The 27,434-nt window shown below is 50.3% G+C and overlaps 1 protein-coding gene across 1 annotated transcript; it reads left to right on the plus strand.

Moving 5' to 3' along the window:
- Positions 1-1,232: 1,232 nt before the first annotated feature.
- TMPRSS4 (transmembrane serine protease 4) lies at positions 1,233-24,199 on the plus strand. The gene is made up of 13 exons (XM_040976735.1): positions 1,233-1,247; positions 5,236-5,269; positions 8,986-9,102; positions 11,803-11,955; positions 12,730-12,859; positions 15,598-15,699; positions 16,512-16,552; positions 17,974-18,133; positions 19,415-19,581; positions 21,398-21,496; positions 21,714-21,856; positions 23,264-23,413; positions 23,802-24,199. Exons 1-13 carry the CDS (start codon positions 1,233-1,235, stop codon positions 23,811-23,813), a joined length of 1,323 nt encoding a protein of 440 aa, XP_040832669.1. The 3' UTR covers positions 23,814-24,199.
- Positions 24,200-27,434: the final 3,235 nt, after the last annotated feature.

Raw genomic sequence — 27,434 nt, forward strand, 5'->3', positions numbered from 1 at the left:
TCTCCAAATGACTGTGAAAGCCAGGGCTGGGCCAGATCCACACCAGGAGCCTGGAACTCCATCCTGGCTTCCGTGTGTGTGGTGGCCAACGTACTTGAGCCATCACCTGCTGTCTTCTCCGGTACGTTATTGGGGAGCTGGATAGGAGGTGGAAGAGCTGGGACTCAGACAGACACTCCGGTATGGAATGCTAGGCACCTGCCCACAGGAACCTTGAATATACAATATTGGATGAATCACAACCTTTGATTATAACTTTTTTCTTTATTCATGAGACAGAGAGACAGCAAGACAGAGATCTCCTATCTTTGGGTCCACTTCCCAAATGTCCACAATGGCTAAAACAAGGCCAACAAGAAACAATACTGGTCTCCCATGTGGTTGCCAGAGAGCTGATTGCTTGAGCCAACAGGCTGTGCCTCTGAGGGCCTGCATCAGTAAGTTTCCTTCACCCCACCATCCCCAACTAAAGCTAGAATTTAATAATCTGCATGCTGCCATGAGACTTTTTCCTCACACTCATTCATTTCTGCCAGAGGCAATGAACAAGTCTCTTCTATTTATCAATTCAAATATTGCCTCAACATCTTGGATAGGTCAGAAACTCTGCTAGAAGCCACCTGCCAATGCAAATGTCATCCCAAATCCTGTGCTCATCATTCCTGCTTCATGAGATTCTATGCTATAGGTCATCTTTAGGGACTCACTTTTTCTCCAGATAGTCGATTGCTAATTCCATCATACTATTTATGTCTGTAGTTTGTCTTGACTGCAGCACATCTTTTTTTTTTTTATGTGAAGATACCACAGTCAGCTGCATAAATGTTGGCCTGAGAGGGAGTCCTAAAACTGAGGCCTGTCCACTGGTTCTTCCATTCAATACATATTTATTCAAAACTCACTACACACATGCATTGCAGGAGACACTGGGACACTGTGACTAAGAGGAGCATCACAGTCCCCGTCATTCTGTTGACAGTTTTGATGGGTTTATGTTCTGTTGTCTGCAAACAGGAACGGAATGCTTTCCATGACCACTTCTCACTGTGTGGTAACTGAGTGATTCCTATGAGGATTCACCACTGTGGGTGCTGAATCACTTCAGGGGTGGGAAATCCAAGGCCAGAATGTGCAGATTCTAAGCCTCCTTTGTTCCTTCATGCCTCAGCTTCAAGCACAATTCCAGGCCCATCAAAGGGGTATGGTACTTACTACTTCCACTAACACTAGCAATGTATGAGGATTCGGTATGAAGTGTGTGCAGGAGGGGTAGTTCATTTTGCCTGATGGTTAAGACACCACTTAGAACACCTGCATCCACGTCAGTTGGCCTGGCTCCAAAGCCAATTTCAACTTCTTTGCTAATGCGCAGTCTGGACAACAGTTCAGGAAACTGAGTCCCTGCCACAAGTGAACCTAAATCGAATTCTCAGCTCCTGGCTTGGGCTTAACCTGGCCATTGTGGGTATTTGCGAAGACCATTAGATAGAAGCATTCTTTTTCTTTTTCTCTCTGACTCTGCCTCTCAGATAAAATAGTGTTTTAAAGTTCATGAGAAAATGGAATTTAAACATTTATTTACTTCAGTGCACAAAATTCTGCAATCATGTATAGTTAGCATATAAAATTTGTTTCCATGGACTTTTCCAAAACTCCTCACAAACAGGGATTTCCAAAAACTTTTGCACCAAAAGAAGCATATTTTGTTTTCCATGAACTTTTGGAAGCACCATCACATGCACAATCAGACACTGTGAGAAAGAGTGAAATGACAAGGGAAGGGCTTCTGCCTGGGTGCTCTTAGCCCCTTCTTCCAGCTTTCACATCAGCAAGGACCTGCTTAGTAAAAACCAAAGATCACCCAGTACTTGTCTTCTAAACACTTATAGGACCTTTCCATTTTTATTTTTTATTTCCTTAATTTTACTCTATTTGAAAGGCAGAGAGACAGAGAGTGATCCTCCATTTGCTGGTTCACTCCTCAAATGCTCACAACAGCAAGGGCTGGACCAGGCTGAAGCCGGGAGCCCAAACTCATGAGTAACAGGAACACAAGTATCTTAACCATCACCTGCTTCCTCCCAAGATATACATTAGCAGGTATGGGAAGCAGGGGAGTTAGGGTTTGAATCAGGCACTATGTCAGATGCAAGGTCCCAAGTGGAGTCTTGTCTGCTGCATCAAACAACCACTCTATTTGGAACGTTTCTACCACCTCTCCACTTGGTTCTTCCAGGATCCCAGTTTATTCCTGACATGTCATTCAGGACCCAGTTCCCATGTCACCTCCCCCGAGTGGTTCTATTCACCCCAACTCTTTCCCTCCACCTTTTCCACCCTGAGTCCCTACCCAGGCATTATCTCCTCTCACTTTACTCACTACATAGCACCCCTCACTCTGATCCTTTCTGGTTTATCTACGTATGGCCTGTCCCCTCCCCCTACCCTCTCCTTTCTCTGTGGCGCAACTTCAGCTGATTTTGAGTAAGGGAATTCTCCTATCCAGTTGTAATGATTTTTTTTTCCTTTGCTTTTGAATTTGTAGCTCCTGGAGAAGAGCCTGGGGCAATGTACCACTGTATGATTGCTTAGTTTAGTAACTATTTCATGCTACCCTTCCTGGTTACCTACCATTACAGCAATCCTTTTAATCCTTGACCTGCGTTAAGTGAAAGGATTTCATAAATAACTACATCCTAATTGTGTGTAAATTGCTGCCTGTGCTATTATTATCTAATTGTGTAAGTCAAGGTCCAAGCTGGCCTCATCTTCACCCTGAAAATTATTGCTTCAGTACAGCCCTGGTGATGATAGCTGGAAGGAAACCTCACACAATGCAGAACCCTTAGTCCAGTTCAGTCCACTAGTGTTAAACCCTAAGAGTACAAAGGCAGTAAGAAAGAAGGAATGGAAACAGGAGCTGCCGACAGGAACAGAGCTGTTAGAAAACACTTGTGCAGCAGATGGAAGAGCAGCAGGAATAGAGTGCACCTGACACTTCCCACTTACTCTCACAGGAGCCCTGTGCGGATGTGATTTCCAGAGGGTGCACCTGAGCTCAGAGGATGAGGCTCTCACACACAGTTGGCGGGACACAGTTCCTAGATCCAAACTCAGCCCCTAAAGACACCAGAAACTGGCTGTCTGCTCCACCAGCCAGCCACCATGACTGATAGTCGGTGAAGAGCAAGGCCAAGTGGACCCTCCAGCAGACAACAGATTCTGGCTAGGGAAGAGAGGAAGGAGTCCCTTCCCTCCCTCCTCCCAACTACTGTGTCCACGGTGCTTAGCCCTGGCAGCAGGCAGCACCCAGAGATCTCTGCTCTCCAACCCAGTGGTGAGAAAAGGCCCTCTCACTTCCCAATTCCACAATGTACGGCATCCTGCAGCTCTTCCAGCCCCACATAGGCAAGCCTTGTCCTCAGTACCCCATGGCAGGCAGATACCTGGCTGGAGATCTAAGCGCTTGGCTGAGCTCAGGAATTCCAGATCCTTTGCCTAGATTGAGAAAGGGGGAAAAAGGGCAGAAAGATTTCTGGGAGATGCAGGAGTGAGAAAAGGGTTCAGACAGTGTGAACTTGGGCAGCTTCCTCTTTTCACCTGAGCCTGGCAGGAAAGGGGCTGCGTGTGCTGTGTATGTGAGCTTTGGGGTGAGCAATCATCCTATTGGTGCCACATGTGCCTGTGTATGCCAGGCAGTGGTGTGTGTTTATGCATCTGTGTCATCGGAACCTAATACCTCTCTCTCTCTCCGAAACACCATGTTGTTCTAGTAACTTTGGGGTTTTGTTTCTTCTTATCTGTCTTATTGATATAATGTGCATTCAGAGAAACACTCAAGTCTAAAACAGAACACTCAGTGAGTGCACAGTATACACTCACATTCCATGTTGTGCAGAAACTTTCTAGTATCCTAGCGGGCTCCATCAACTAGCGGCCCCACCTCCCCAAGCAGTCATTACTCTTCTGACTTAACTTGAACTTCACCTCCTAAATTCTAATTTACCTTCTAAACCTCATGCAAAGGGAACCAGACAGAGTATATTTTGTGTCTAATTTCTTTCCTTCATCATATCTATGAGATATGTCCATGTCATTGTACTTAGCATTGCTCTGTTTTCTACAGATCAATTCTATTCCATTGTATGAATATACCACATGTGTTTCTCTGCTCCACCAATGACTCACACTTTTTTCCAATTCTGACTTGTTACAGATAAAACTATTATGAACATTTATATACAGATTTCATGCTAGACTAGTGGACTCATTTCTCTTGGTTACATCTTGGAACAGAATTCCTGGGTCATAGGATCATATGGTAATCACGTGTTTGCCCATTAGTAATCAATTTCTAATCAATTATCTGAAATGTTTGTGCTGATTTCCATTTTTCCTGCAACCTATGAGAGTTCTAGTTGCTTCACATCTTCATCAACATTTGATTTTGTTGGTGTTTTTTTTTTTTAAGATTTATTTATTTTTATTGCAAAGTCAGATATACAGAGAGGAGGAGAGACAGAGAGAAAGATCTTCCATCGTATGATTCATTCCCCAAGTGACTGCAATGGCTGATGCTGTGCCAGTCCGAAATCCAGGAGCTCTTCTGTGTCTCCCATGCGGGTGCAGGGTCCCAGGCTTTGGGCTGTCCTCAACTGCTTTCCCAGGCCACAAGCAGGGAACTGGATGGAAAGCAGGGCTGCCAGGATTAGAACCAGTGCCCATATGGGATCCCGGCGCATTCAAGGCGAGGACTTTAGCCACCAGGCCACCACACCAGGCCCTTGTTGGAGTTTTAACTGTAGCCATTCTGGGTCTATGCAGAATATTTCATTATGGCTTGACTTTGCATTTGCCTGCTGAGTAATGATATTGAACATCTTTAGATCATTAGTAGTCACTTTGGCATCTGCCTTTGTGAAGTGCCCAAATTTTTACAGAAATATAATATCTGCAAAAATAGACAATCAATAAAAATGGACTCTAGAGCAAAATCATGTAGAGAATTCAAGAATGCACACAGCGACCCAGTAACCAGTTGTCTCTACAATGACTACCTAGTCGCAATGATTAATAAGCTAGTTGAATCAAGTCAAATTGGTAAGCAAGTCTGGTTTTCATTTTTAATCAATTATCTGGATTTAACAGGATAAAGGCAACGCAGCTGAGAACCAAGAACTGCTAATGCCAGTCTGGAGCGTCTCACTCAACTCACTGTTTTCCCTTCCATTACAGGATCCCGACAGTGATCAACCCCTGAATGGCACTGGTAAGCTCAGCTCCGCCTCCCTTGGTCCATCTCAGCCTCTGTGCTTCCGTTTCCTTGTAGATACCAAGTAAGAGGCCTGGTCCTTGAGAAAGTAGGACCGACAATCCTAAAACTCTAAGAACAGTTATGTTCCCAGTCATTCCTTCATTCAGATTTCCATGAAACCATGAGTGCCTGTGACACACCAGGCTCTTGACTGAATGCCAGGCTACCACAGTCAGACAAGCACCTAAAGTCTCTGCCATCAGAGAGTGAATGATCTGGCTGTGCTGCCAAGGAGCGAGCTGGGCAAAGGCTTGCCGCTGGGAGAAAAGAAAGCAGCAGTGCTTTTCTGACTTACAGGAGAAAAATAAGTTCATGCTTATTTCATAAAAATGCTCCCATATTTCAGGGTTTGTTTCCTCCCCTTACATTTTCCTAAACCATGTTCACCTACGCCTGTTAGTTCTCTGGATCAGCAAAACACATAATCAAGTTATAGACTAATTTGAGCAGATCCAGGCTTATCTATTTCTCAGTTCAGAGTCCCAAGTTAATAATGATCACAAACATAACTTCTTTTTTTAAAAAGATGCATTTTTTTATTGGAAAGGCAGATATACAGAGAGAAGGAGATACAGAGATAAAGATCTTCCATCTGCTGGTTCACTCCCCACAACAGCCGATCAGGAGCCAGGAGCTTCCTCCAGGTCTCCCACGTGGACACAGGGTCCCAAGGCTTTGGGTCGCCCTCTAATGCTTTCCTCCACCACAATCAGGGAACTGAATGGGAAGTGAAGCAGCTGGGAAGCAAACTGGTGCCCATATATGGGATTAAGGAAACAAACTGGTGCCCAGTGGATGCAAGGCAAAGATTTAGCCACTAGGCTATCGTGCCAGGCCCTACCAACATAATTTCTAGCAAGTAACATGGTGCCTAGCTGGAACTCTGGAATCTCATATGTCAACAGATCATGTCTCCAGGTAACATCACCTGAATACACCTGAGAATTCCCAAGCCAGAAAACCAGTCAAATTCGCAACCAGCCTTGAAGGAAGGAAAGATCCTAGCTATTCATGTGCTCAGGTGTAGTGCTATGGATCAAATCCCACCTATGAGGAAACAGTCATCAAACCCAAGTGGGCAATGAGAGCCTCAGTGAGGGCGGGAAGAGTGAATATAGGGTACTCAGGGATCAGGAAGTGAACCTGCTCATGAAGGCTCACTCGTGTCAGTGAGGCCCGGCAGTGGGAAACCGATTGGCTAGGAGAGTAAAGCCAGATCCTAGGGAGGATGCAACCCACATGTGGGACTCATGGGGGGCCCTTGTGGGCTCTCAAAGGGGAGACGAGAGGACAGAAGCAGTGTTTTGGGATACTCTGTCTAGCAGCAGTGGCCAGGACAGGCTGGAAGAAGGATAACAGCAGGTGGGAAGGCTATTAGCCCAATGGTTTCGTGAACTTAAAGTTGGTAGGAAGCCCCTTCCCTTCCTGTGAAGGGAAGCAGGTGCTCCTTGTGAGCTTCTAGGGGCTGATTCTCTCAAAACAAACCAGCCTCAAACAGAGACTCTAAGGTGGACTGTATCAACCAGTAGATTGTGGAGAGATTTCATCATGCGTGGAGTGGCGAGATCAGCAGTAATTTGGAACTGTTGAACTATTGAAACCTCATGAGCAGGACCCTCAGAGTATGCCTCACATCGGGGATCCTGGGGTGATGTCGGGTGACTATCTTCCATTCCAGGGTGCAGAGACATTTGGGAAGGTGGGTGTGGCTTCTCTCCTTGTCTCTCTCCTTCCCCCAGATATATGAAGGAAACAAAAGAGAATGCGGAAATGGTGATCTTGCCCACTTCCTGTAGACCTTGACCCTAATAAACTATGTAAAAGTCATCAAAAATAAAAATAATATAGTTTTTAAAAAACCAGTCTCTTGTCCCCCATTGTAGGTGCTCACTAAATAAATCATGCACAAATGAAAGAATAAACCTCCGTAAGGCCACAACCATGAGAAAGAGGACAGTTCAGAAGGTCGGCTGCTCCAACTCTGAAAACAGACTCAGCTCCTATTACTGACAGCCGACTCTGAGCCTAGTCCTGTTGTGTCACAGCCAACACCACAGGCAGGCAGTCCAGAGCCCCCAGTGCCCAGCCTCTGTGTCTGAGGGCAGAGTTGTCTTTTGGAGAAACACATACTTTAAGTATTGTTCGGCCAGTGGATCCATTCCTGTTAGCATCTGCTGGGCATCCATCTCCGGAAGGATGCCATTCTCTGCTGCTGAAGGCAAGGGGAGGAGATAGACCTGGATGTGATGATCCATCCTTCAAGGAGGAACTGAACAAACCACGTGAGAAGAGAGGGAAGGATTGTGCTTAAGAGAACAGAGCACAGAGCAATTCATCTGTTCTATCTGCAGCTATTTGCTCTGTTTCTACAATGGGCCAGGCATGGGTCTAGACACCAGGAACCCAGCAGGGAACAAATCAGAAAGTCCAGTCTTCACAGGAAGATGGAAAGAGGTAGGAAATAAACAAAATATGCAAAATAGAAAGCATGGTAAAGGCAATGATGTATGGTAAAGGCAAGAGTGCTTTGGGGAGAAAGGAAACAAAGCAGACAGGGAAACATTGAATTTCTTTGACTAGGGAACCATGCAAGATCATGCTAAGGTGACCCTGAAGGAAGACGAAAGAGACAGGGGAGCAGCCACATGGAGGTGAGGGGCAAGAGAGCCAGCTTGGTGCCTTCCAGGGTTGCTCCCTCCCCATCCCTCCCCAGAGGGGAAGTCCCTCAGTGCCTGCAAAAAGAGCCTCCCTCAGACACTTCCCAAGAGCTGCACCTCTCAAAGCCTTCTCCGCGTTCCATCTTCTTGCATACCCATGTGAAACGGATGCATCACTATTCTGGCATCTGCTTTAGCTTCCTATCTGGTGCCCCTAGCTCCAGACTCTTCTATTCAAGAGTCATCATTCAACAATTCCCATGACTTCTCACCACCCTCAGCATAAGGTCCATGCTGCTCTCAGAGCATCTCCACCTACAGTCAGCCAGCCCACCTGTCCACAGGCTTGGTTGTACCTTCACACCTGGGCCAGTGCTGACGTGGCACTACCACCGCTGCCACTGCCTGATTCTGCCTATATTTAAGTGCTGCAGTATCAGGAAGCTTCCCCCTGTCTTCCCAGGATGAGCCACTATGGTAGCACATCCCACCACCCCCTGGGGGATTTGGCATCTGCATCCCTGTTTACCACCCACCCAAGATATCATCTCCTTAAAGACAAAGCTCACACTGGGGACCAGCTGTGGGGGGACCTGGTTGAAGATGGAGTGATTCAGCCACAAGGATTCATGAAGTCTCTAATACTGTATTGGATGTCTCTGCCCTGCTGGAGCTCATGGTTTAATCCAGGCAGAATCTGAGAAAAGGAGATGAGAGCACAGTGAACAGGTACCCACCCAAACATAGGCCTGAGTCCTCTCCCAGGGTAGGTGCAGGTCAGGCCGCACAGGGGCAGACAAGGGGACAGGCAGCCCAGGCTCACTGAAAGAACTTATGAAGGATGCAGTTAAGCCTCATCTGCAGGAGTAACTGCCCCCTCTCAGTGTCCCCCTGCACCAGGACACAGGCATTCCTGCTGCCATGGGAGGCAGCATGGCCACAGGCTGGGGCCGGCACAGGTGCACCCAGTGCTGACCACACGCCCTTCCTCTCTGTGACTCCTGTCTCCCTCAGATGCCGCTCACTCTCCCGGCAAGCCCCGCACCTCGCTGGAGACCTTCAAAAGGGTAGGGATCCCCATCATTGCAGCACTGCTGAGCCTGGTGACCATCATCATTCTGGCTTTCCTCAGTAAGTGACAGTCCTCCTCACCCTTACCCTCTGGCTCCCACCTAGCACAGGCAAGAGCAGGAGACCTGCATGAAAACCCCATCTCTACCCCTGTTTTGAAGGAAGCCTTCTTCTAAGAGTGAAAGGGGGATGTGAACTCAGCTGCTCTCCCCCGTCCAGATGGTTGATTTCTACATGCAGACAGAGCTGCTGCAGTGGCACACCCTGTACAAACCCACGCAGGCCACGGGAGGTGAGGCACACTCCCTGCCTCCCCCTCCCGCCCCCTCTACACTGGGATCCGAGTAGAGCTGTGCAGCCCTGCTGGCTGAAGAGCTGGGATCATTTCCGCTTGCAATGAGGGGAGGGGCGGCAGCTCTGTGTTCATCATGGCCAGTGCCTGGGATGCAGAGTGCTCCTAAGTAGGTTGTGGGATCTCAAGGAAGCTTGAACTGAACAAGCAGCAATGCCCAAGTCCTGGAACTGGGATCCCATGCACAGGGCAGCTTTGCTTGATCATAACTTCCACTTACAGCACAAGGGACCCAACTAGAAACCATTCTTCCTGGGACAGAAACCTTGACTCTACTACTTGCTGAGTGACTGTAAGACCTCCAGCTCCTCGGCTGTGAGATGTTCTGCCTCCCTCGTAACTGTGAGGGCGACAGAGCTGGGACAGCCCCTCAGTTGGGCAGATCCATTTCTGTCTTGAGCGAGCAGGAGAATGTGGACTCAAGGTATAAACCCTACCCAAGTTCCCAACAGCTCCCACTGCATGTGAGATGTGCTTAATCCCATCCACTCTGTGACTTGTACTGGCCCATGCTCAAGGTGGTTTGTCCTGGGATCAGGGTCAGACCATGTTACCATGTTAAAGTGAGCTTGCTTCCTCTGGCACCGTGGAGAGAGAGAGAAGGCCATGGTTATGCAGGGAAAGCCAGGCAAGGCACAAACACAGAACTCAGTGTAGAGCTCTCCCTGCATCTCCCAATTCTGCAATCAAAGGTGGTAGCCCAGTCCTCCCTCCTGGGCTAGACTGCTCCCATCCTCCCACACACACAACCACCTCCCCACACACACAGCTCTTGGCTTCTGGGGGGAGAGGATCTTAACTGGTCTCATCTCTCTCTCCCAGGAAACTGGGGTTACCCTCCCCAACCCTGGACTCCTAACCACAACTCAAACTCCAATGCTGTAGGAAAAACCCAACACCCCCTGCTTCTCACTTGTGTCCCATGAACCTGGTGCATCAGGACCAGCAGATCACAAGCTGGAACCCGGGAGGACTCAGGCAGACCGTTAGCTGGACTGATCAAGCACTGTGTGGCCTTGGGAAGAAAGCCTGCTGCTTTTCTTCTGTTTCCCCTGTATAAGTTCATAATGACACCTGCCGCCTAAGGCGCCCGCTGGCCGTGCATGAGGAACGCCTGGGAAGCCCCTCGCTCAGTGATCACTGGGACCACTCAGTCCAGAGAAGGAAGCACCAGGCCTAGGGAGAGTCCAGATGAAAATGAGGAATCCTTCCTGCCAGCAGAATTTGGTAGTGAGTACTCACCAGGAAGAAATAGTTAAGTGTCTGATAAATGTGTGAGTTTAAAAAAAAAAAAAACAAAACCAGGCAGCATCACACACTGAGGAGAGTGGTGCTTGGGCAGCAAAACAGGACAGAACACCAGCCTCCTCATGCGTCTTTCAACCCCAGGTTAAAAGACCCTAGAACCTTACTTACTTGTTACAAGGCACTTTCCTAACTACCAGCTTTCTACATGTTCCCCCGAGGCGGCATTATCAGCCACTGGACACAGGAGGAAGGGCAAGGGATTGGTGTGAAATTGCACGAACACAGAGTTGGGACTCAGAATACGGGCAGGACTCCACATCCCCTGTTCTGTATCCTCCACCATTAGCAGAGGGCCCTGAGCCAGCACTTGGAGTAAGAGTTGGCTAGGGCCTATTTCTTTCTTTTTTTTTTTAATATTTATTTATTTTTATCAGAAAGTCAGATTAACAGAGAGGAGGAGAGACAGAGAGAAAGATCTTCTGTCCGATGGTTCACTCCCAAGAGGCCGCAATGGCCGGAGCTGAGCCAATCTGAAGCCTCAAGAGCTGGAAACTCTTTCTGGTCTCCCATGCGGGTGCAGGGTCTCAAGACTTTGGGCCGTCCTCGACTGCTTTCCCAGGCCACAAGCAGGGAGCTGGATGGGAAGCGGGGCTGCTGGGGGGTTAGAACCGACGCCCAAATGGGATCCCAGTGTGTTCAAGGTAAGGACTTTACCCACTAGGCTACCGCGCCAGGCCCTAGGGTCTGTTTCTAAATCCACCCTCCTGCAAACAACTTACACATATATACACATTCACATGCATATTCTCACACACACATGCACACACTCATTTGTATGCACATACACATTTGCATACACACCCACATTTGCATACATATACACTCACATTTGTGTGCAAGCACACAGTCCTACTCAAATACTCTCATACTTGATTCCTCAGCCCTCTTGGAGGCCTGGGGCTAGTGATTTTTACCTGCACTCTACACACAAGCCATCTGGGGCCCAGCACCCAATGAACCTGCTACTGAGTGGCAGGACAGGGCCTGGACCCCACACGTGCCAGTCTCCACCTGGACACTGTTCTCAGGAGCCTCTCCATGTCAGGGGCTGCCCACCTGACCCTCGGCCCTCCACGCCTCTCCTTGTTCTTGCCTTCCAGTCAAGGTGATTCTGGATAAGCATTACTTCGTCTGCGGGAATCCTCTGCGCTTCATCCCGAAGAGACAGGTGTGTGACGGCCAGATGGACTGTGGCTCCGGGGAGGATGAGGAGCCATGTGTCAAGGTCATTCCTGAGCAGCCCACTGTGACAGGTGAGTCCAGGGATGGAGGCACAAGGGGGGGGGTGCCACAGGAAACTGCCTCAGGTTCCTGGCCCTAGTAGAGTGTCAGTTTCTACTGCTTAAAAAAAAAAAAAAAAAAAAAAAAAAAAGATTGATTTATATTATTTGAAAGGCAAAGTTACAGAGGAAAAAAAAAGGCGGAAGACAGTGAGATCTTTAACCCACTGATTCACTCCTCAAAGTGACCACAACGGCCAGGGCTGGGTCAGTCTCCAACCAGGATAACTCCATCTGGTCTCTTACATGAGTGCACAGACCCAAGCACTTGAGCTATCCTCGGTTGCTTTTCCAGGAGCGTTCGCAGGAAACAGGATTGGAAGTGGAGCACCTGGGATTCAAACCACTGCTCATACGAGATGTTGTTATCACCGATGGTGGCTTAATCTAATGGGCCACAGTGCTGGTCCCTGCTAAGATTCTTTAGATCACACTCATGTCTTGTCTTCCTTGAGATCCCAGCACTTAACACCCAGTGCCTATATGACAAACACATGTGGACCACAGCAGACCCTGCACCTGTCCCATTGCTACTGCACCCGGTTGGTCTTGAGAAGGAGTACATTGGGATACCTTAAGGAATCCCTTATTTTTGTGAGATCAGAGATTAGGATTGGTGTTGGGTATATCAAGTTAGTGCCAGCATCCCACACAGGTGCTTGCTGGGATCCCAGCTGCTTTATTTGAGCTCTGACGGAAGCTGGCTGGTCCCTACCCTCCAACTGACCCACATTCCTCTCCTTCTAGTCCGCCTCTCCAAGGACCGATCCACCCTGCAGGTGCTGAACTCGGCCACAGGGAGCTGGGCCTCTGTCTGCTTTGACAACTTCTCAACGTCTCTGGCAAAGGCAGCCTGTGGGAAGATGGGCTACAGCAGGTACCCACCCTCAGCATCCAGTGGCTGCCCCTCACCCCTGGCAACCTGCTCTTTCTCCCTGCCTCTTTCCTCCTCCTTCCATTCCTGTCTTCCTCCTTCTTCCCTAAAAATAAGAGAGTCACGGAGAACTGTCAGAGAATCCCAGTACTTTCACTTACCAGCAAGATGAAGCTAAATCACTTAAGCTTCAACTTGCTCAAAACATAATTAGGAGAAGAAATGCCCATCTTACAGGGTGATGGAGGGATCCGTGAGAGAATGTATGCTGCCCCCTCTGACACAGGGACACACACACGTGCTCACATGTGTTCACATTCAAGTGCACACACAGTCACATGTCACACATACATGCTGTTATGCACACACTTTCATGCATGCTCTCGCATATGCTAATACACTCACACATGCTCTCACACACACTCTCACCCACATTCATGCAATCACCTACATGGTCTCACACATACACATTCACAGTCACATACATGTTTGCACACACTCACATTTGCACACACTCACATCTCCATGCTGGCACACGCACACAAAAATATCAGCTCCTTTGCAATCCTCCCCCTGCCTCTATTCCGCAGATCTTTATCATGGCTTTGCAGGAAGTTGTCCAGGCCCAGTTACACAGTAGCACAGCTTCCCTGTTGGGAATCTCATTGACTCAAACACAGGGTCCATGAGCCAGCCAGTGGAGCCCTTCCCCAGCAGGGTCCCACCCCAGTGACCCCCGTGCTCTCAGCTGCTGGTTTCAAAAGCAGCTCCAGCTGGGGAGTGGCTGTGCAGGACTATTAGTTCTAGGAAAGGCAAGTGGCATGCTAGAGAGATAATTAACATTCCCGGTCTCAGTGCAGAACCAAAAGTATAGCTGGTGTACTCTGCTTCCCTAACGGGCTCTGAGCACGCTGATAGGATAGCAGCTGGAAGGAGAGGGCTGGAACGGCCCAAGACCCCAGATTCCTAGATACCAGGTGTCTCTTGCCTGTTCTTAGCTTACACAATTTCGTCTTCTCTCAGAGCCTTTGTCTTTAAAGGATGGGGAAGTGGGACAGCTAATGAGAGAGCTCCCTGGAGAAGGTGGCAAAGAGCCTGAGGTGCAGAGTTAAGCAAGTGAGCCCGGAGACCAGACAGAAACAAGAAGCATGACGGCAGACATCACCAGTCAATTGCAGAACTCTCCTGCCTGGGCCCCTAAGGCGGCCTCAGTGTGTTCCGCTGGACACAGCTAATGCAGGCCCAAGCCCCCCTTTTCAACAAATGCTCCCAGCAACCAGGCCCCCAGCCCCTGACCCCTTCCTGCAGCTATCAGTTATCAGGCTTCTACTATTGAGTAACCTCCCTGGGGCAGAAGGGCTCCCCTTCCACCTTCATTCTAAAGGAGAAATTGGAACGTTCTCCTGGCACCTGCTCACCCCCGCTCGACCTGCAGCTCCCAGCCCAGCCTGACTGGAGCTAGCACCATAGGCTGAGGCCTGACCTTCAGAACCAGCGACTGGGGCTTCCAGGTCGCTAAGCTCCCAAAGCTCTCTTAAGCCCCAAGCCGTCTGATTCTTGATTCTTGGGCTTTATGCAAGTTTGATCTGAATTATTCATCGAAAAGGAATTGCTGAGCCAAATTAAACAATGCTGGGAACAGCCACTTTCTCTTGCTGGGGCTTGTGTTTCCTCAATTTGCTTCCCATCAGCTGGGGGACCAGGCAAACCACAGGTGGTATCAGGCAGAAGAGGTCCGAGGGACCACCTGTTACCCATCTGTTTGCAGAGGAGACCCAGGCTTGGACAATGTGACCAAGTCGGAGAATGTGACCAAGTCGGAGAATGTGATCTCTTAAGCTCATATATTAAACCAGTGTGAATGCCAGGAGAAGAGCCAAGGTCCTGACATCTCTTCCACCAGAACCCAGTCCTCCCAGTCCTGCCTATGGGTTCACCCACGCAGGGCTAGCATACATCACTCAATCAGGGTCATGGTTTGGTCCTGGACCTCCATAAAGAGCATAGGACATGAGGGTGGAATGGAGAAGAAAGGCAAGAGGGAGATACAATAAAGGTACAATCCAAGAGGTAGGATTCATTAGGAAGGCTTGTGGAGGAGGGGAAACTTAAACCCAAGATCTAAAAGGAAAAAAAAAAGACGTACTTGGATTAGTAAGAAAAGGGAGGAAAGTGGCCCAAGCAAGGGAAGCACCTGATGCAGGAAAGACTGATGCAGGCAGGTCCTATCTGGGGGAACTGAGCCTGTCCCCTCGCCAGCAAAATCAGACCAGACACCTTGCTTGGAAAATCTGATTCCCACATTCCAGTTCCCTCCTGGATAAGAAGCGAGCTCCTCTGGTCCCCTGTGTCTGGCTGTGAGCTAGAAGGGACCTCGGGGACATGTGAAATATAGAAAGAGCTGGAAGCTGGGACAGGGGAACTTTAATGTTTCTCCAGGATTCTGAGCTTGGAGTCTGGAGTTCTTGCCCAAGGAAGCAAGGCTATGCCCACTCTGCATCTGCAACTGAATCCTGGAGTATCAAGGGAATGTCTTTCTTATACAGCCAAACAGACCTCAACACCCTGGGCCAAGGTCCATCCCCCCCCCCATCCGCGCGTGTGCACACACACACACACACATACACTCACACCTGCCACTCCCCACTGCCATTCTCTGTCACCCTCTCTCCTGGGAGTGGGACCTCATTTTGGTCTTTTGCCCAGCTCACCACTCTCTTTCTCCCTCCTGATAGCACCAGCAAACCCACTTTCCAAGATGTAAAGATTGGCCCGGGCCAGCGTCTGGATGTCGTTGGAGTCACAGAAAACAGCCAGGAGCTTCAGGTGCAGAACTCAAGCAGGTGGGTGCCGGGGCCTCCTCTGATGCCATGAAGCTGACCTGGAGCCACTGACTGCAAGGGGAATGCAAGGCAGACAATGGGGCAGCTCCCAGGCATGGCAAGAACTACAAAGGCACATTTTTTCAAGGTACCCTGGGGGACAGCTGGGCGAAGCCTGGCCACAGGAATGGATAAAGGCATCTGTCCTTCATCAAATGTAAAGCGATGCTTGGGTTACTGCCCTAGGTGCCCTGGTAAGCTACAGAGTAGGCAAGACTCCAAAGTCACTTTGTCCTTCCCCAGGCCAGGCCAGCAGCCCAGCACCCTAGGGCAGAGATCCTAGGTCCTTGTCAAGGTCCCATTCTCCTAGCTAACCACCCTGCATTAGGGTACAGCATTGAGACACTGCAGCGAGGTGGCTCCGAGACGATGCAGTCAAGGGCTACTTACTGGTCAAGGAGCCGAGCTGAAAAGGAACAAGTTTGGCAGCACAGTGAGCACTGGGCCAAATCCCATCCAAATCCCATCCAAATCCCATTCTTCCACCAGGAAATCCAGCAGACTGTCCCAGGCTCTTCTTGCCTTTTGCTTAGGCTTCTAGGTACTCAGAGGGCCCAGCTCCCCAGCAGTGAGGGCATTGGAACTGGTCCCATGGAACTGAATGCTGATGTAATTGTTACGCAGTCCTCAGGGGTCAAAATCCTCATTTCCCAGATCCCGGGTCCCAGAGAGGGTGGAGGGGCTGGAATCAACACTGCCAGATGGCTAGAGGCCCTGCTGCCCAGGCTACTGAGGAGCAGAACCCACAGGGAGGGCTCTGGTCTCTCTTCCAGACCCTGTCTCTCAGGCTCCCTGGTCTCCCTGTCCTGCATCAGTAAGTACACCACATCTCTGAGGGTTTGGGGCTGGGACCAGCCAGGAGTGAAGAGGGAAGGCTTTCCTCTTCCTCCTGGATTTCTGACTCCAAGTTCCAGCTTGTTGGAGTCTGACCTTCTGCATTCGTCAGTTTTGTAGGTCACTGCCTGTTGAGCGGGGCTGAGGCTGTGAGCAGCACACAGCCCAGGCCTGAAGCAGAGACCTGGGAGTGAGAGTTGGGAGACGGTGCAGTGCAGCACTGGGTGCCAAACCTGGTCAGGACACACAGCCTCATTTGTCACCACCTGCTCAGGGATCCATAGGCTGAGCAGACTCCCAGCAACTGTCTCCTGTCAGGTCCTGGTCAGAGGTAGAAATACCCAGGAAAGTGAGAGGATTGACCCCTGTTCCATCAGGAGGGAGAGATGCAAGACGCATGGAAAATGCTAGGCTGAGCAGGAGTCACAGACGGCATGTCACAGAGAGAGCTAGACCAGGGTCTGGCCATTCACTCCCAGCACGACATTGAGCGATACACCTCACCTCTGTGAGGTCTTTCCAGTAAGGCCCCCAGGGTGCCTGTATAGCCCATTAGAGGAGCAAGAGTTAAAATATTTCAGAGAATGCAGAGAATATGATGCAGAGTTCAGTGGGCAGCACTGATTTTTAACATTGGACCCCTACATGTATGTCAGTGTATGAAGCCCACATACATGTTGTAAAGGAGCTTGCTGACAGAGGGCACCCACAGGGCTGTGAGTAAGCGGGCTACCTGTCATGGAGAAGCTAGCTTGAAACCAAGTGGTTGTGAAAAGCCCCTGCCCAGCACACTGCCTGGCACTGAGGTAAGGGCACCTGCCCTAGCCCCTCGGAAAGACCCCGTGCAGGGACAAGCACCAGGAAGGCAGGGAAGCAGAAGGGAGGTGGAACTGAGGATCTCCCTCGGCAGGGAGAAGGAAGTTGAGGAAAGGTGGGTTTGGGATGGGAAAACCCAGTTTCTGGAACGTTCTTCCCACTTCCGGGTCCCCAGGCAGCTTGTGGGCGTGTGTTTACCGTTACTCCATGGGAGCGGCTAGGGACACTCCACTTGGGCAGGGCTTTCATAGTTCTGCTGTTTGTTTTGAAGGTCACAAATTCCCAGCAAGCTGGGCAACACCCAGGTTCAGAGCCTAAACTCTTAGACATGTCCAAAGCCCCAAAACAGAGAGAGAGGCTTGGGGAGCAGCCTGTGGTCTGGGAACGCTAAGAAGCTCCATAAATGATTCAGAACTGGCACGGTCCACCCCAGGCCCTGGGTGCCAGTCACTGGACCCACCTACCCGCCCAGGGCCTGATTCCCTGCTTCCCCACTTCCCCCTCCCTCTACCTCCACATTACCTCACCTCCCTCACCTCCAACCACCCTGACCCTCCCCCTACTCCCACTGCTTCCTGCCTCCAGACTGCGGACAGAGCTCCAAGTCACCTCGCGTGGTGGGCGGGGAAGAAGCCTCCATGTACTCCTGGCCCTGGCAAGTCAGTATCCAGTACCAGAAGCAGCATGTCTGTGGGGGCAGCATCCTGGACCCCCACTGGATCCTCACAGCAGCCCACTGCTTCCGGTAAGGTCCTCCACTACAAGGAAGCCCAAAGGGACCAAGGTCATGGGGGAGCCCATGGTTTGTTTTTTTTTTTTTTTTAGCTAAGATTTATTTTTATTGGAAAGTCAGATATACAGAGAGGAGGAGAGACAAGAGAGAAAGATCTTCCGTCCGATGATTCATTCCCCAAGTTAGCACAATGGCTGGTGTTATACCAATCCAAAGCCAGGATCCAGGAACTTCTTCCAGGTCTCCCACACGGGTGCAGGGTCCTAAGGCTTTGGGCTGTCCTCGACTGCTTTCCCAGGCCACAAGCAGGGAGCTGGATGGGAAGTGAAGCTGCCGGGATTAGAACCGGCGCCCATGTGGTATCCCAGCGCGTTCAAGGCGAGGACTTTAGCCGCTAGGCCACGCCACCGGGCCTGGTTTGTTTTCTAATACTCCCCAGCCTGAACCCCTGTCGGCACCATTCTCTCTGTGGACCACGGCCAAGGTGTAGCCCCACAGTTAGACACTGGCTATGGTGCTCTCTGTTAGGCAGTGGGATGCTGGTCCCTCCACTTGACTGCTGTCCAATGGGAAGCCAGGAGACACTCAAGAGCTCTTACCTCACCGTCATTCACTCCCTGAAACTTCAAGCATTCATTCCCTCCCTCTAACAGGAAGAGGTTGCGGAATCTGACATCACTGGTACTTTCTCAGTACATCCAGAAACAGAAAAATTAGGACACATCGATTCCCTTCCAGTTCAGCAGAGAGAAACCTGGCCACACCTCCAGGGAGGGCCACATGCAGACCCTCCTCACCTTCGCTTATTCATCCAGCATCCAGTGTGTACCGACAGGGTCCCAAGCTCCAGATGTGTGCCCAAGTACAGTGCTCAGAACCCCCTGCTGCCCTCAAAGGGCTCATGGTCTAGGTCAGTGGTTCTCAGCCTGTTTCGAGACCTTGAAAAGAGCAACATGTCCTTGCCTGAAAACGCCACCTGCCGGTGTGTCTGGTGTTCAAATAAACATGAGGACACAATGAAACTACCCATGGCGTAAGCGCTATGGGAGCCTGGTAGAGCAGATAAAGAGCGATGGAGAAGACGGTGCCAAGGCACCCGGTGCTCAGGTTCAAGAACAGCACTTCCCCCAGGCCTCCAAGGAGAAGTTCCTCCTATGGAACCTGACTCCGCCCCTGTCCCACCATCAAGTCACAACCAGCATCCCTGTCCTGTGTCACAGCTGGAAACACAGTCTTTGATGACACCACCCAAAGCGTGGCTCGGGACCCCAATCCAACAGTCTCTGTCCCCAGGAAGCATCTTGATGTGGACAACTGGAAGGTGAGCGCTGGCTCAGAAAAAGTGGACCACCTCCCCACCCTGCCCGTGGCCAAGATCTTCGTCACGGAGTACAACACCACATACCCCAAAGAGAATGACATTGCCCTGGTCAAGCTGCAGCACCCGCTCACATTCTCAGGTAAAAGTGTGGACCTGGGAAACTGGGGTCCCCCAGTGCCCTGGGGCTCTCCATACCAGCTGCAGGTCCACTTTGTTCCTTCTACCACCTCAGTCCTCCCACTCATTTCCATCCAATGCAGTGAGGCCACCTCCAACTGTGCACCGACACCTCACACTGCCCCCTGCTGGAGATTTTCGGAAACTCCCTTTTCTCTGGCCCGGCTAGAGTGGGAATCACAAATTCCTGCAATCCTGGAATTTGAAGGGACTTTAAAAAAAAATCATCCAGTCCCTCACCTGAAAGCCATGCTTAGGAGCCTCTTGCTCTCCTCCCAAGACAAGCAACTCCTCATCTTTCAAAAATAAACATCCTTTGTGTTTTTGTTAATGAAGTGTGCTTTTTAAAAAATATATTTATTTTTATTGGAAAGTCAGATTTACAGAGAGAAGCAGAGACAGAGAGAAAGATCTTCCGTCTGATGGTTCACCCCTCAAGCGGCTACAACAGCTAGAGCTAACCAATCCGAAGCGAGGAGCCAGGAGCCTCTTCTGGGTCTCCCACGCTGGTGCAGGGTCATTTGGGCCATTCTCGACAGCTTTCCCAGGTTATAAGCAGGGAGCTGGATGGGAAGCAGGGCTGCCAGGATTAGAACTGATGCCCGTATGGGATCCTGTCACATGCAAGGCGAGGACTTTAGCTGCTAGGCTGCAGTGCCAGGCACATGACATGTGCTCTTAAAAGATCTTTTTTTTAATGTTAATTTTATTTGAAAGGCAGATCTCCCAAATGCCAGTTCACTTCCCAAATGCCTGCAACAATTCAGGGCTAGGCCAGCAGCTCCATCCAGACCTCCCACATTGGAGTGGCAGGGACCCCAAGTGCTTAAGCCAGCACCTTCTCCCCCTCAGGGTATGCCTTAGCAGAAAGCTGGATTGGACACAGGCAAGAGCCTGGATAGGATGTCAGCATGCTGATGTGGGATGCAAATAACACAAATAGTATCTCAACCACTGACTGAGCCAAAAGCCCTCTCCAGGACCCATTACTTTTAAGATGACCTGTGAGTCTTTGCTCCGTTTGACACTGAGTGATTAAACTGTGTATGATTACAGTTGGCACTCCCCACTGTAGATTCCACAGGACAGTGGTCACTTGGCAAATTAAGTTTGGGAAACATTTCCATACCAGAGCTGCCTTCTCAAAGTTTTTACTAAAAGTGTGCAATGCTTTTCAAAACTTTTCATGGTTTCAGCCTGTATTTCACACCACCCTGATAGCATCCCATAGAGCAATGGTAAAGGAGCCCTAAATGGTGTGGCCCTTCCAGAGGGCTCAGCTGCCAGGCGCTCCTGAACCCTGGCGCTGTTTCAGAATTGGTGTCTGGCATGTGCTTTACTCAGGTGTGGTAAGGTGACTAACTTGGAAGCACCTTTATGAGGAGAGAGAGAAGGGGACACATCAGGTCTCTGTCATTACTGAGGTTTCCATGGAGAGGATGGGCAACGCCAATGGGAAAGTGTGTGTGAACCGGGATTGTGTAGTGTGAGGAGCTATCTGGGTTCTGGAGGTTGGGCTAGTCCCTGACTCTGGGGTGGTTTAGGAAGGGGTGTAGGGGATGGGTCCAAGCAAGGGGCAGTTAGGACTGTAGGCTTTGCCTGGGTCAGTTTGCACACCGAAGGCGTCCTCTTGCACAGCTGCTTCCTAACTCTGGGACTTAACCAACCAAATCTCTCCCAGACCAGCATGATCCTCCTCAAGAATTAACCTTGAGGTTAAGCACAGAATAGAACCTTCAATAACACATTAACTCTCTCTTCCTCTCGGCTTCTGGCAGATACAGTCAGGCCCATCTGCCTGCCCTTCTTTGATGAGGAGCTCCCTTCAGCCACACGACTCTGGGTCGTAGGATGGGGCTTTACAGAAGATGGTGGAGGTAAGTCCTGAGTTCAGGACCAGAGGGCAGGAAAGGCCCTTGTATGAAGGTGGTGGGAAGGAGGATCATCCCTCCGGAAAATACATCCTGGAGGACCAAGCTCCAAGGTGCCAGGCCAAAGCAAAGTGAAAACAAAATGCAAAACTTTCATGTGTGTCTGTGTCTGTGTCTGTGTCTGTGTCTGTGTCTGTGTGTGTGTCTGTTTTCAATCTCCCAGGGAAGATGTCGGACATGTTGCTGCAGGCGTCCGTGCAGGTTATCAACCACACACGGTGCAATGCAGAAGATGCCTACCAGGGGGAAGTCACCGATACCATGCTGTGTGCAGGCATCCCAGGAGGCGGCGTGGACACTTGCCAGGTGGGGTCTCCAAGAGTCATGGGGAGTTCTGTGGGGAAGGGACAAAGGCCTGAAGGAGGTACAAAGACCCGGAGGCTGAAGGCCCCATATGGTTTCTCACTGTGTGATGACAGAAAGAGGGAAGAGAGAGATGGAAGGAAGGAAGGAAGGAAGGAAGGAAGGAAGGAAGGAAGGAAGGAAGGAAGGAAGGAAGGAAGGGGAATGAGGGAGGGAAGGAGAGAGAAAGAGAGGGAGGGAGGGAGGGAGGGAGGGACAAGGAAGGAAGGGAGGGAAGGACAAGGAAGGAAGGGAGGGAGGGAGGGAAAGAGGAAGAAAGGGAGGGATGAAGGAGGGAAAAAGAAAGAAGGAAGGAAGAGAGGGAGGGAAGGAAGAAAGGAAAGTAGGAAGGGATGAAGGAAGGGAAGGATGGAGGGAGGGATAGAGGCCAGTAGAAATTTAAGAATGAGTGGATGAATGGACAGATGTGTCTAGGGATTGGGGCAGATGAGCAGAAAGATATCAACTTCATACACAAAGATGACATGACACTAGAGAACCCATCTCATGTTGGATGCACCCTGCTGCATGTCCCTTCACCCTACACGACCAACCACCAGAACTGCTTGGCAATTTCTGCATCTATTACCACCACCCCATACCACTAGAGGAGTTTCTAAAACATTTTCATGAGAACTTCTATGCCCTTTCCACTACATATCTAGACATTCAATTCCTTCATCCAAGAGGTATCCCCTAGCCATCTCTTGTGTGCTGCAAACATGATGAGGTTTAGGGACAGATTCTGCCCTCAGCAAGCTCACAGCAATAGAAGTGCTAGAAGGGAGGGTGGGGGTGTGTTAACAGGCACTCATGCCGTAGAGCTTAAGGATTTGCATGGAGGAAATCAGTGAGAAGGGCACCCCAATAAAAGCACCCTCCACTCTGACATTTTCTTATCGTTCTGTCATGCACTCTATTGCCCATCTCTTTCCATTGATACTAAGCTTCCTGAGGGCAGGGATTTTTGGTTTTCTCATTCACTGAATCCCATTGCCTAGACTGTTCCCTGACACAAAAGAAGTACTCTGTAAGTGGGCAACTACACTTGAAAACTGCCGAGTTAAACAAGGATAGCCAGACTCCTGCAAACCCTGGGAGCCTCCAATGAGTTGGCATGAGCTGTGAATTCAGTGACTCTCAGAGAGGGGCTAAAAGCACATAACAGCCCACCTGACCACAGACAGGCTCCCAGAAGATGGAGGCACAATATGAGCAGGGACAGCCGGGCAAGGGAGGCAGGGGTGAAAAGCACTAGGGAGCACTAGGGAGCACGGAGGAATCCACAGGCTGGTCTATGGAGGGGGCGGGGAGCAGAAGCCCACTCCCCAGCCTCCCTCCCCCAGCAGCCTCTGTACTGGCTTCTCACAGGGTGACAGCGGTGGGCCCCTGATGTACCATTCTGGCCAGTGGCAAGTGGTGGGCATCGTGAGCTGGGGTCATGGCTGCGGGAGCCCAAGTACCCCAGGAGTGTACACCAAGGTCGCCGCCTATCTCGACTGGATCTATAATGTCAGGGAGGTGAGTGTCCTCCCACTGTGCCTTCTCTCCCTCCCTCCTTTCCTCCACCCTGGGACTACTTACTAAACCATCCTCAGCTGGGACTTCAATGTCTCTGAAAAGGTTTCACGTCCTAGTAGCTTTCCCTCCTAGCAAGCAAGTAACAGCTTGAGAGTCCACCATAAAAGTCAGGCATGCCATGAAGGATAGGGGCTGTGCAAAGTTCTTCCACTATTTATTTCCTAATAGAATGAGACTATCAGGACCTCTCCAGAGAGAAGATTCCAGAGTCTTTCTGGCTCCAAAGCGGGGAGAGCATGAGCAGAAACCTCTGAGGAAGGAAGATGAACTTTGCAGCCATCACCACAGAGTCCCGTCACAAATTACTTGTCGTTCTCTCCCTCTGCAGTCCGAGCTGTAACACCGCTTCCCCTCTGCAGTGCTGGGAGCCACTTTCTCTCCCAGACCCCCTTGGGGATCAGACAGAAGACTGACAAACAGCAGGAAGAGACCTCCGAGACTGGCCTCTCTGCCCACAACCTCAGCACAGCTTCAGACAGCTCTGCGTTGTATAAGAGACACCCAGAGCTCAGAGGCACCTGAAGAAAGTCGTCAGTTCCAGGTCAGCCTCCACCTGCAGACATGCAGCATGCTAATCGGGGTCGGTCTGGGAAAGAACTCTCCAGACCATGGACTTGAACCACATAAGGTCAGAGCTGAGGAGGAAAGGGTGTGGAGCAGCCTCTGCTTCTCCACTCCTCCCCAAGCCTCCTGGAACAAGGTGCTGGTCGTGATGGCACTGCACCACTGTGGGTGCCACTACTGTTACCTCCTGTGTTACTATTGTTACTCTATTGTACTATTATTAAACGGGTGTGAAATGGTCGACATAGGCTGGCTGACTCCTGAATGAGAACCAAGTTAGGTCTATTAAGCCTCCAGTTGGGGGCCTGTAGAGGAGAAAGTCCTGGGAAGGCACTTGCTTCTCAAAATAGAGACAAGGGGAAGGGGGTATGGAGACCAGATCTGCTAAGTGGGGCAACAGGGAGCTGTAAGCTGGAAGGAACCAGGGGCACAACCTCCATCCCACAGGGACCTTCCCCATGCCCTTCATGCCTGTGATGTCAGTCATAGGCCAGGAACACATGCAGCTTGGCTTGGGAGGGAATGATACTCAGTAGGTGCTCCTTGAGTAGCAAGAAGGAGATATTGCACCAGAGAATCCCCAAGATGGAGAAGGAAAGGGTCACCCCACAGGTCTGAGGTAGTCCCCCAGCTGAACACTCAAATGTGGATAATCTGCACTCAAAACAGTTGCAGGACCAAGCTTCATGATGCCTCTGACAGCATGTGGAGGCCCAGGACTTATACATCTACTCATTAATGGTTTAATGGGTTCTTGACCCAGCCCTGGCTATTGTGAACCCTGGGTAGTGAATCAAGATGGAAGATCTCTCTCTCTCTCTCTCTCTCTCTCTCTCTCTCTTTCCCCATTTCCTCTCTATCACTCTACCTTTCAAATTAATAACTACTTTGTTTTTAAAATTCTGACAAGCTAGGAGTAATATGATAATCTGAGAATAATAAACTAAAGATTGTCCTAGGGACAAAGACCTGCAGAGTATGATCAAAACTAAACCTGGACCCCCTCCCAACAAGGGTGCTGAGCTTGGGGCTCCCATGTAGAAGGGAGATGAGTGAAGGGGTGGCAGACCCTCTGGAGGAAAGCATGCCCCTGTTCAGAATCTCAGAGCTATGGGCCTAGCCTAGCTGCTTCAGAGCTGCTGGGCCATCTTGGCTAAGGTGGCCAAAGCACCAAATCGGCATCAGGCTCTGCCACTGGATCCCCCCCCTCCCACCCTTTTCCCAATCTTTCTATTCCAACCATACTTTCACAACCCATTACCTTCCCCTACTATACTTATCTTACAACCACATCTTTCCCCACCCCCTCTCCCCATCCCCATCCTACCTCCCTTTTCATCTTCCATTATCAAATTTTTTCTCTTCATTCCTAAATCCATTAACTCAATCAACCTTCCCCCCCATTCTCTACTTCTCATTAATAACACAAACGACCCTCTCACCCCCCCTATCCCACCCCATCCCCACTATCCCTCAAATTATTTCCCATAATCTCTCAGCTCCACATTACATCCATACATCCCCTTTTCATTTACCCCAAATAACTTCCTATCCCACCCCCTCCTCCCCTCTCCCCCTCATTTTAACTCACCATTTCACCTTCCCCACCCCTATTCCCAACCCCCCTACCCCCATTTACTCACCCTATATTTTATTACATTTCACAAAAATTATATCCCCATCACCATACCCCCCTCCCTTACCACTTTCCCCCTCCCCTTATTTTCCTCACCCTCATCCTCCACATCCATTTCCACACCCCACTTATATTATTTTCCTTCATTCCCGCCACCAACCCCCTTCCCCCCCATTCTTTTCTTCATAATCTCTTCCCTCTCCTCATTCCATACATACAACCAATTATCAATTCACATTATTTTTCCCCTATTTCTCCCCATCTCCCCACCCACCATTCACCAATACCATATTAATTTCCATCACCCTCCACTCTTTTACATTCCAATCATTTCGTTACCTCCCCACACCTTTCCAATATTATTTAATTAATATGCCTTTTTCCATCCCTTTCTTTCCCCTCCCCCCACAACCCCCACCTATATCCATCATTCACCCCGTCTCTCTATCCTTACCTCCCTTCTTCTTTTACCCCCATCTTTATTCCCATCTCATTCTTCTCTCCCTCCACTCTCTTTCCCATCATCAGCACCCACCAGTGAGAGTTGGGACTGGGCGCTGGCTAAGTCAGGCCAGGCTGCAGAATCCGAAGGTAAAGGCAAAGAGAAATGAGGGACTGTGGCAGGCTGGGTCAGACAACCACTGGCATGCACGAGACCTGTGGATGGAACAGGCCTGGTTGGGAAACAAAGGGGACGTCGTGGGCGGGGTGTGATTCCCATTGGTGAATGCGAGAGCCACCGTGGGGGTTGCAGTCTGGTCTGGATATGGCTGCAGGATCCCTTGGCATGGGTGTGGGCTGAGTCTGGGATGCACCAGAGTGGGCTAGACTCCAGCACCCACTGGTGCTTGTGAGATCAAGGGTGGGTGTAGGACAGGCTAGGTTAGATCTCTACTCCTGTTGAGCCATGCATGAGCTGTGTCTGGGTGCACACCAGGTTTGGTTGGGCTGTAACACCCAATAACAAGAACTGGAATGGGTGAAGGCTGGTCAGGAAAGGCCATTGTGCCTGTGGGACAGGAGGTAGACTAAGTAGGGCTGGCCCATGGAACCACCAGTGTGCGCGAGATCTGGCATTAGGAGAGACCCTCTGTCGGGGCACATTCCCTGCAGGTGAGGGCAAGAGCCAAGATGGGGAACAGCCCAGACCAAGCCAAAATACGGTACCACTGGCACACATTTGGCACAGGTCAAGAGCAGATCAGGCTGAGTCAATTCATATCACCTTCTGGCAAATCTGAGAGTCAGAATGGAGCGTGGGTCAGGCCGGGTTGGGACACAATACCAGTCAGTCCACATTAGGGCCGGGACTAAGGGCTGGCAGGGCCGGGCTAAGCTGTAGCCTCCACCAGTGGGAGCTGAAATTGGGGGCGGACCAGGCCATAGTACCCACTGGCAAATATTGAGGTGAGGAAGGTTGCGCCAGACTGAGCTGCAGCACCCAAACAACACATGAGAAACCTGGGTGGTGGTGGGGATGGACCCAGTGGGGAGGCTGCAGGGGCCCCCCATTGGGCCACTACTCCCACTGGTGAGCATGAGAGCTGCAATGGGGGCAGACCAGGCCAGGCAGGGCCACAACATTTGATGGCTTACATGTGAGCTGGATCAGGGAAAAGCTGGGCTGGGCTGACTGTACCTTATGGTACATGCATAAGCCAGAGTGGCAGTGGGTGGGTTGAGCTTTGCCACAGCATCAGCTGGCAAATGCTGGCACAAGGAGAAATTCTGTCAGGTGTAGGCATGGCTAGACAGATGGTG

This window comes from Ochotona curzoniae, unplaced genomic scaffold (genome assembly GCF_017591425.1).
Source record: "Ochotona curzoniae isolate NIBS_2020 unplaced genomic scaffold, NIBS_Ocur_1.0 contig_2723, whole genome shotgun sequence".
NCBI lineage: Eukaryota > Metazoa > Chordata > Mammalia > Lagomorpha > Ochotonidae > Ochotona > Ochotona curzoniae.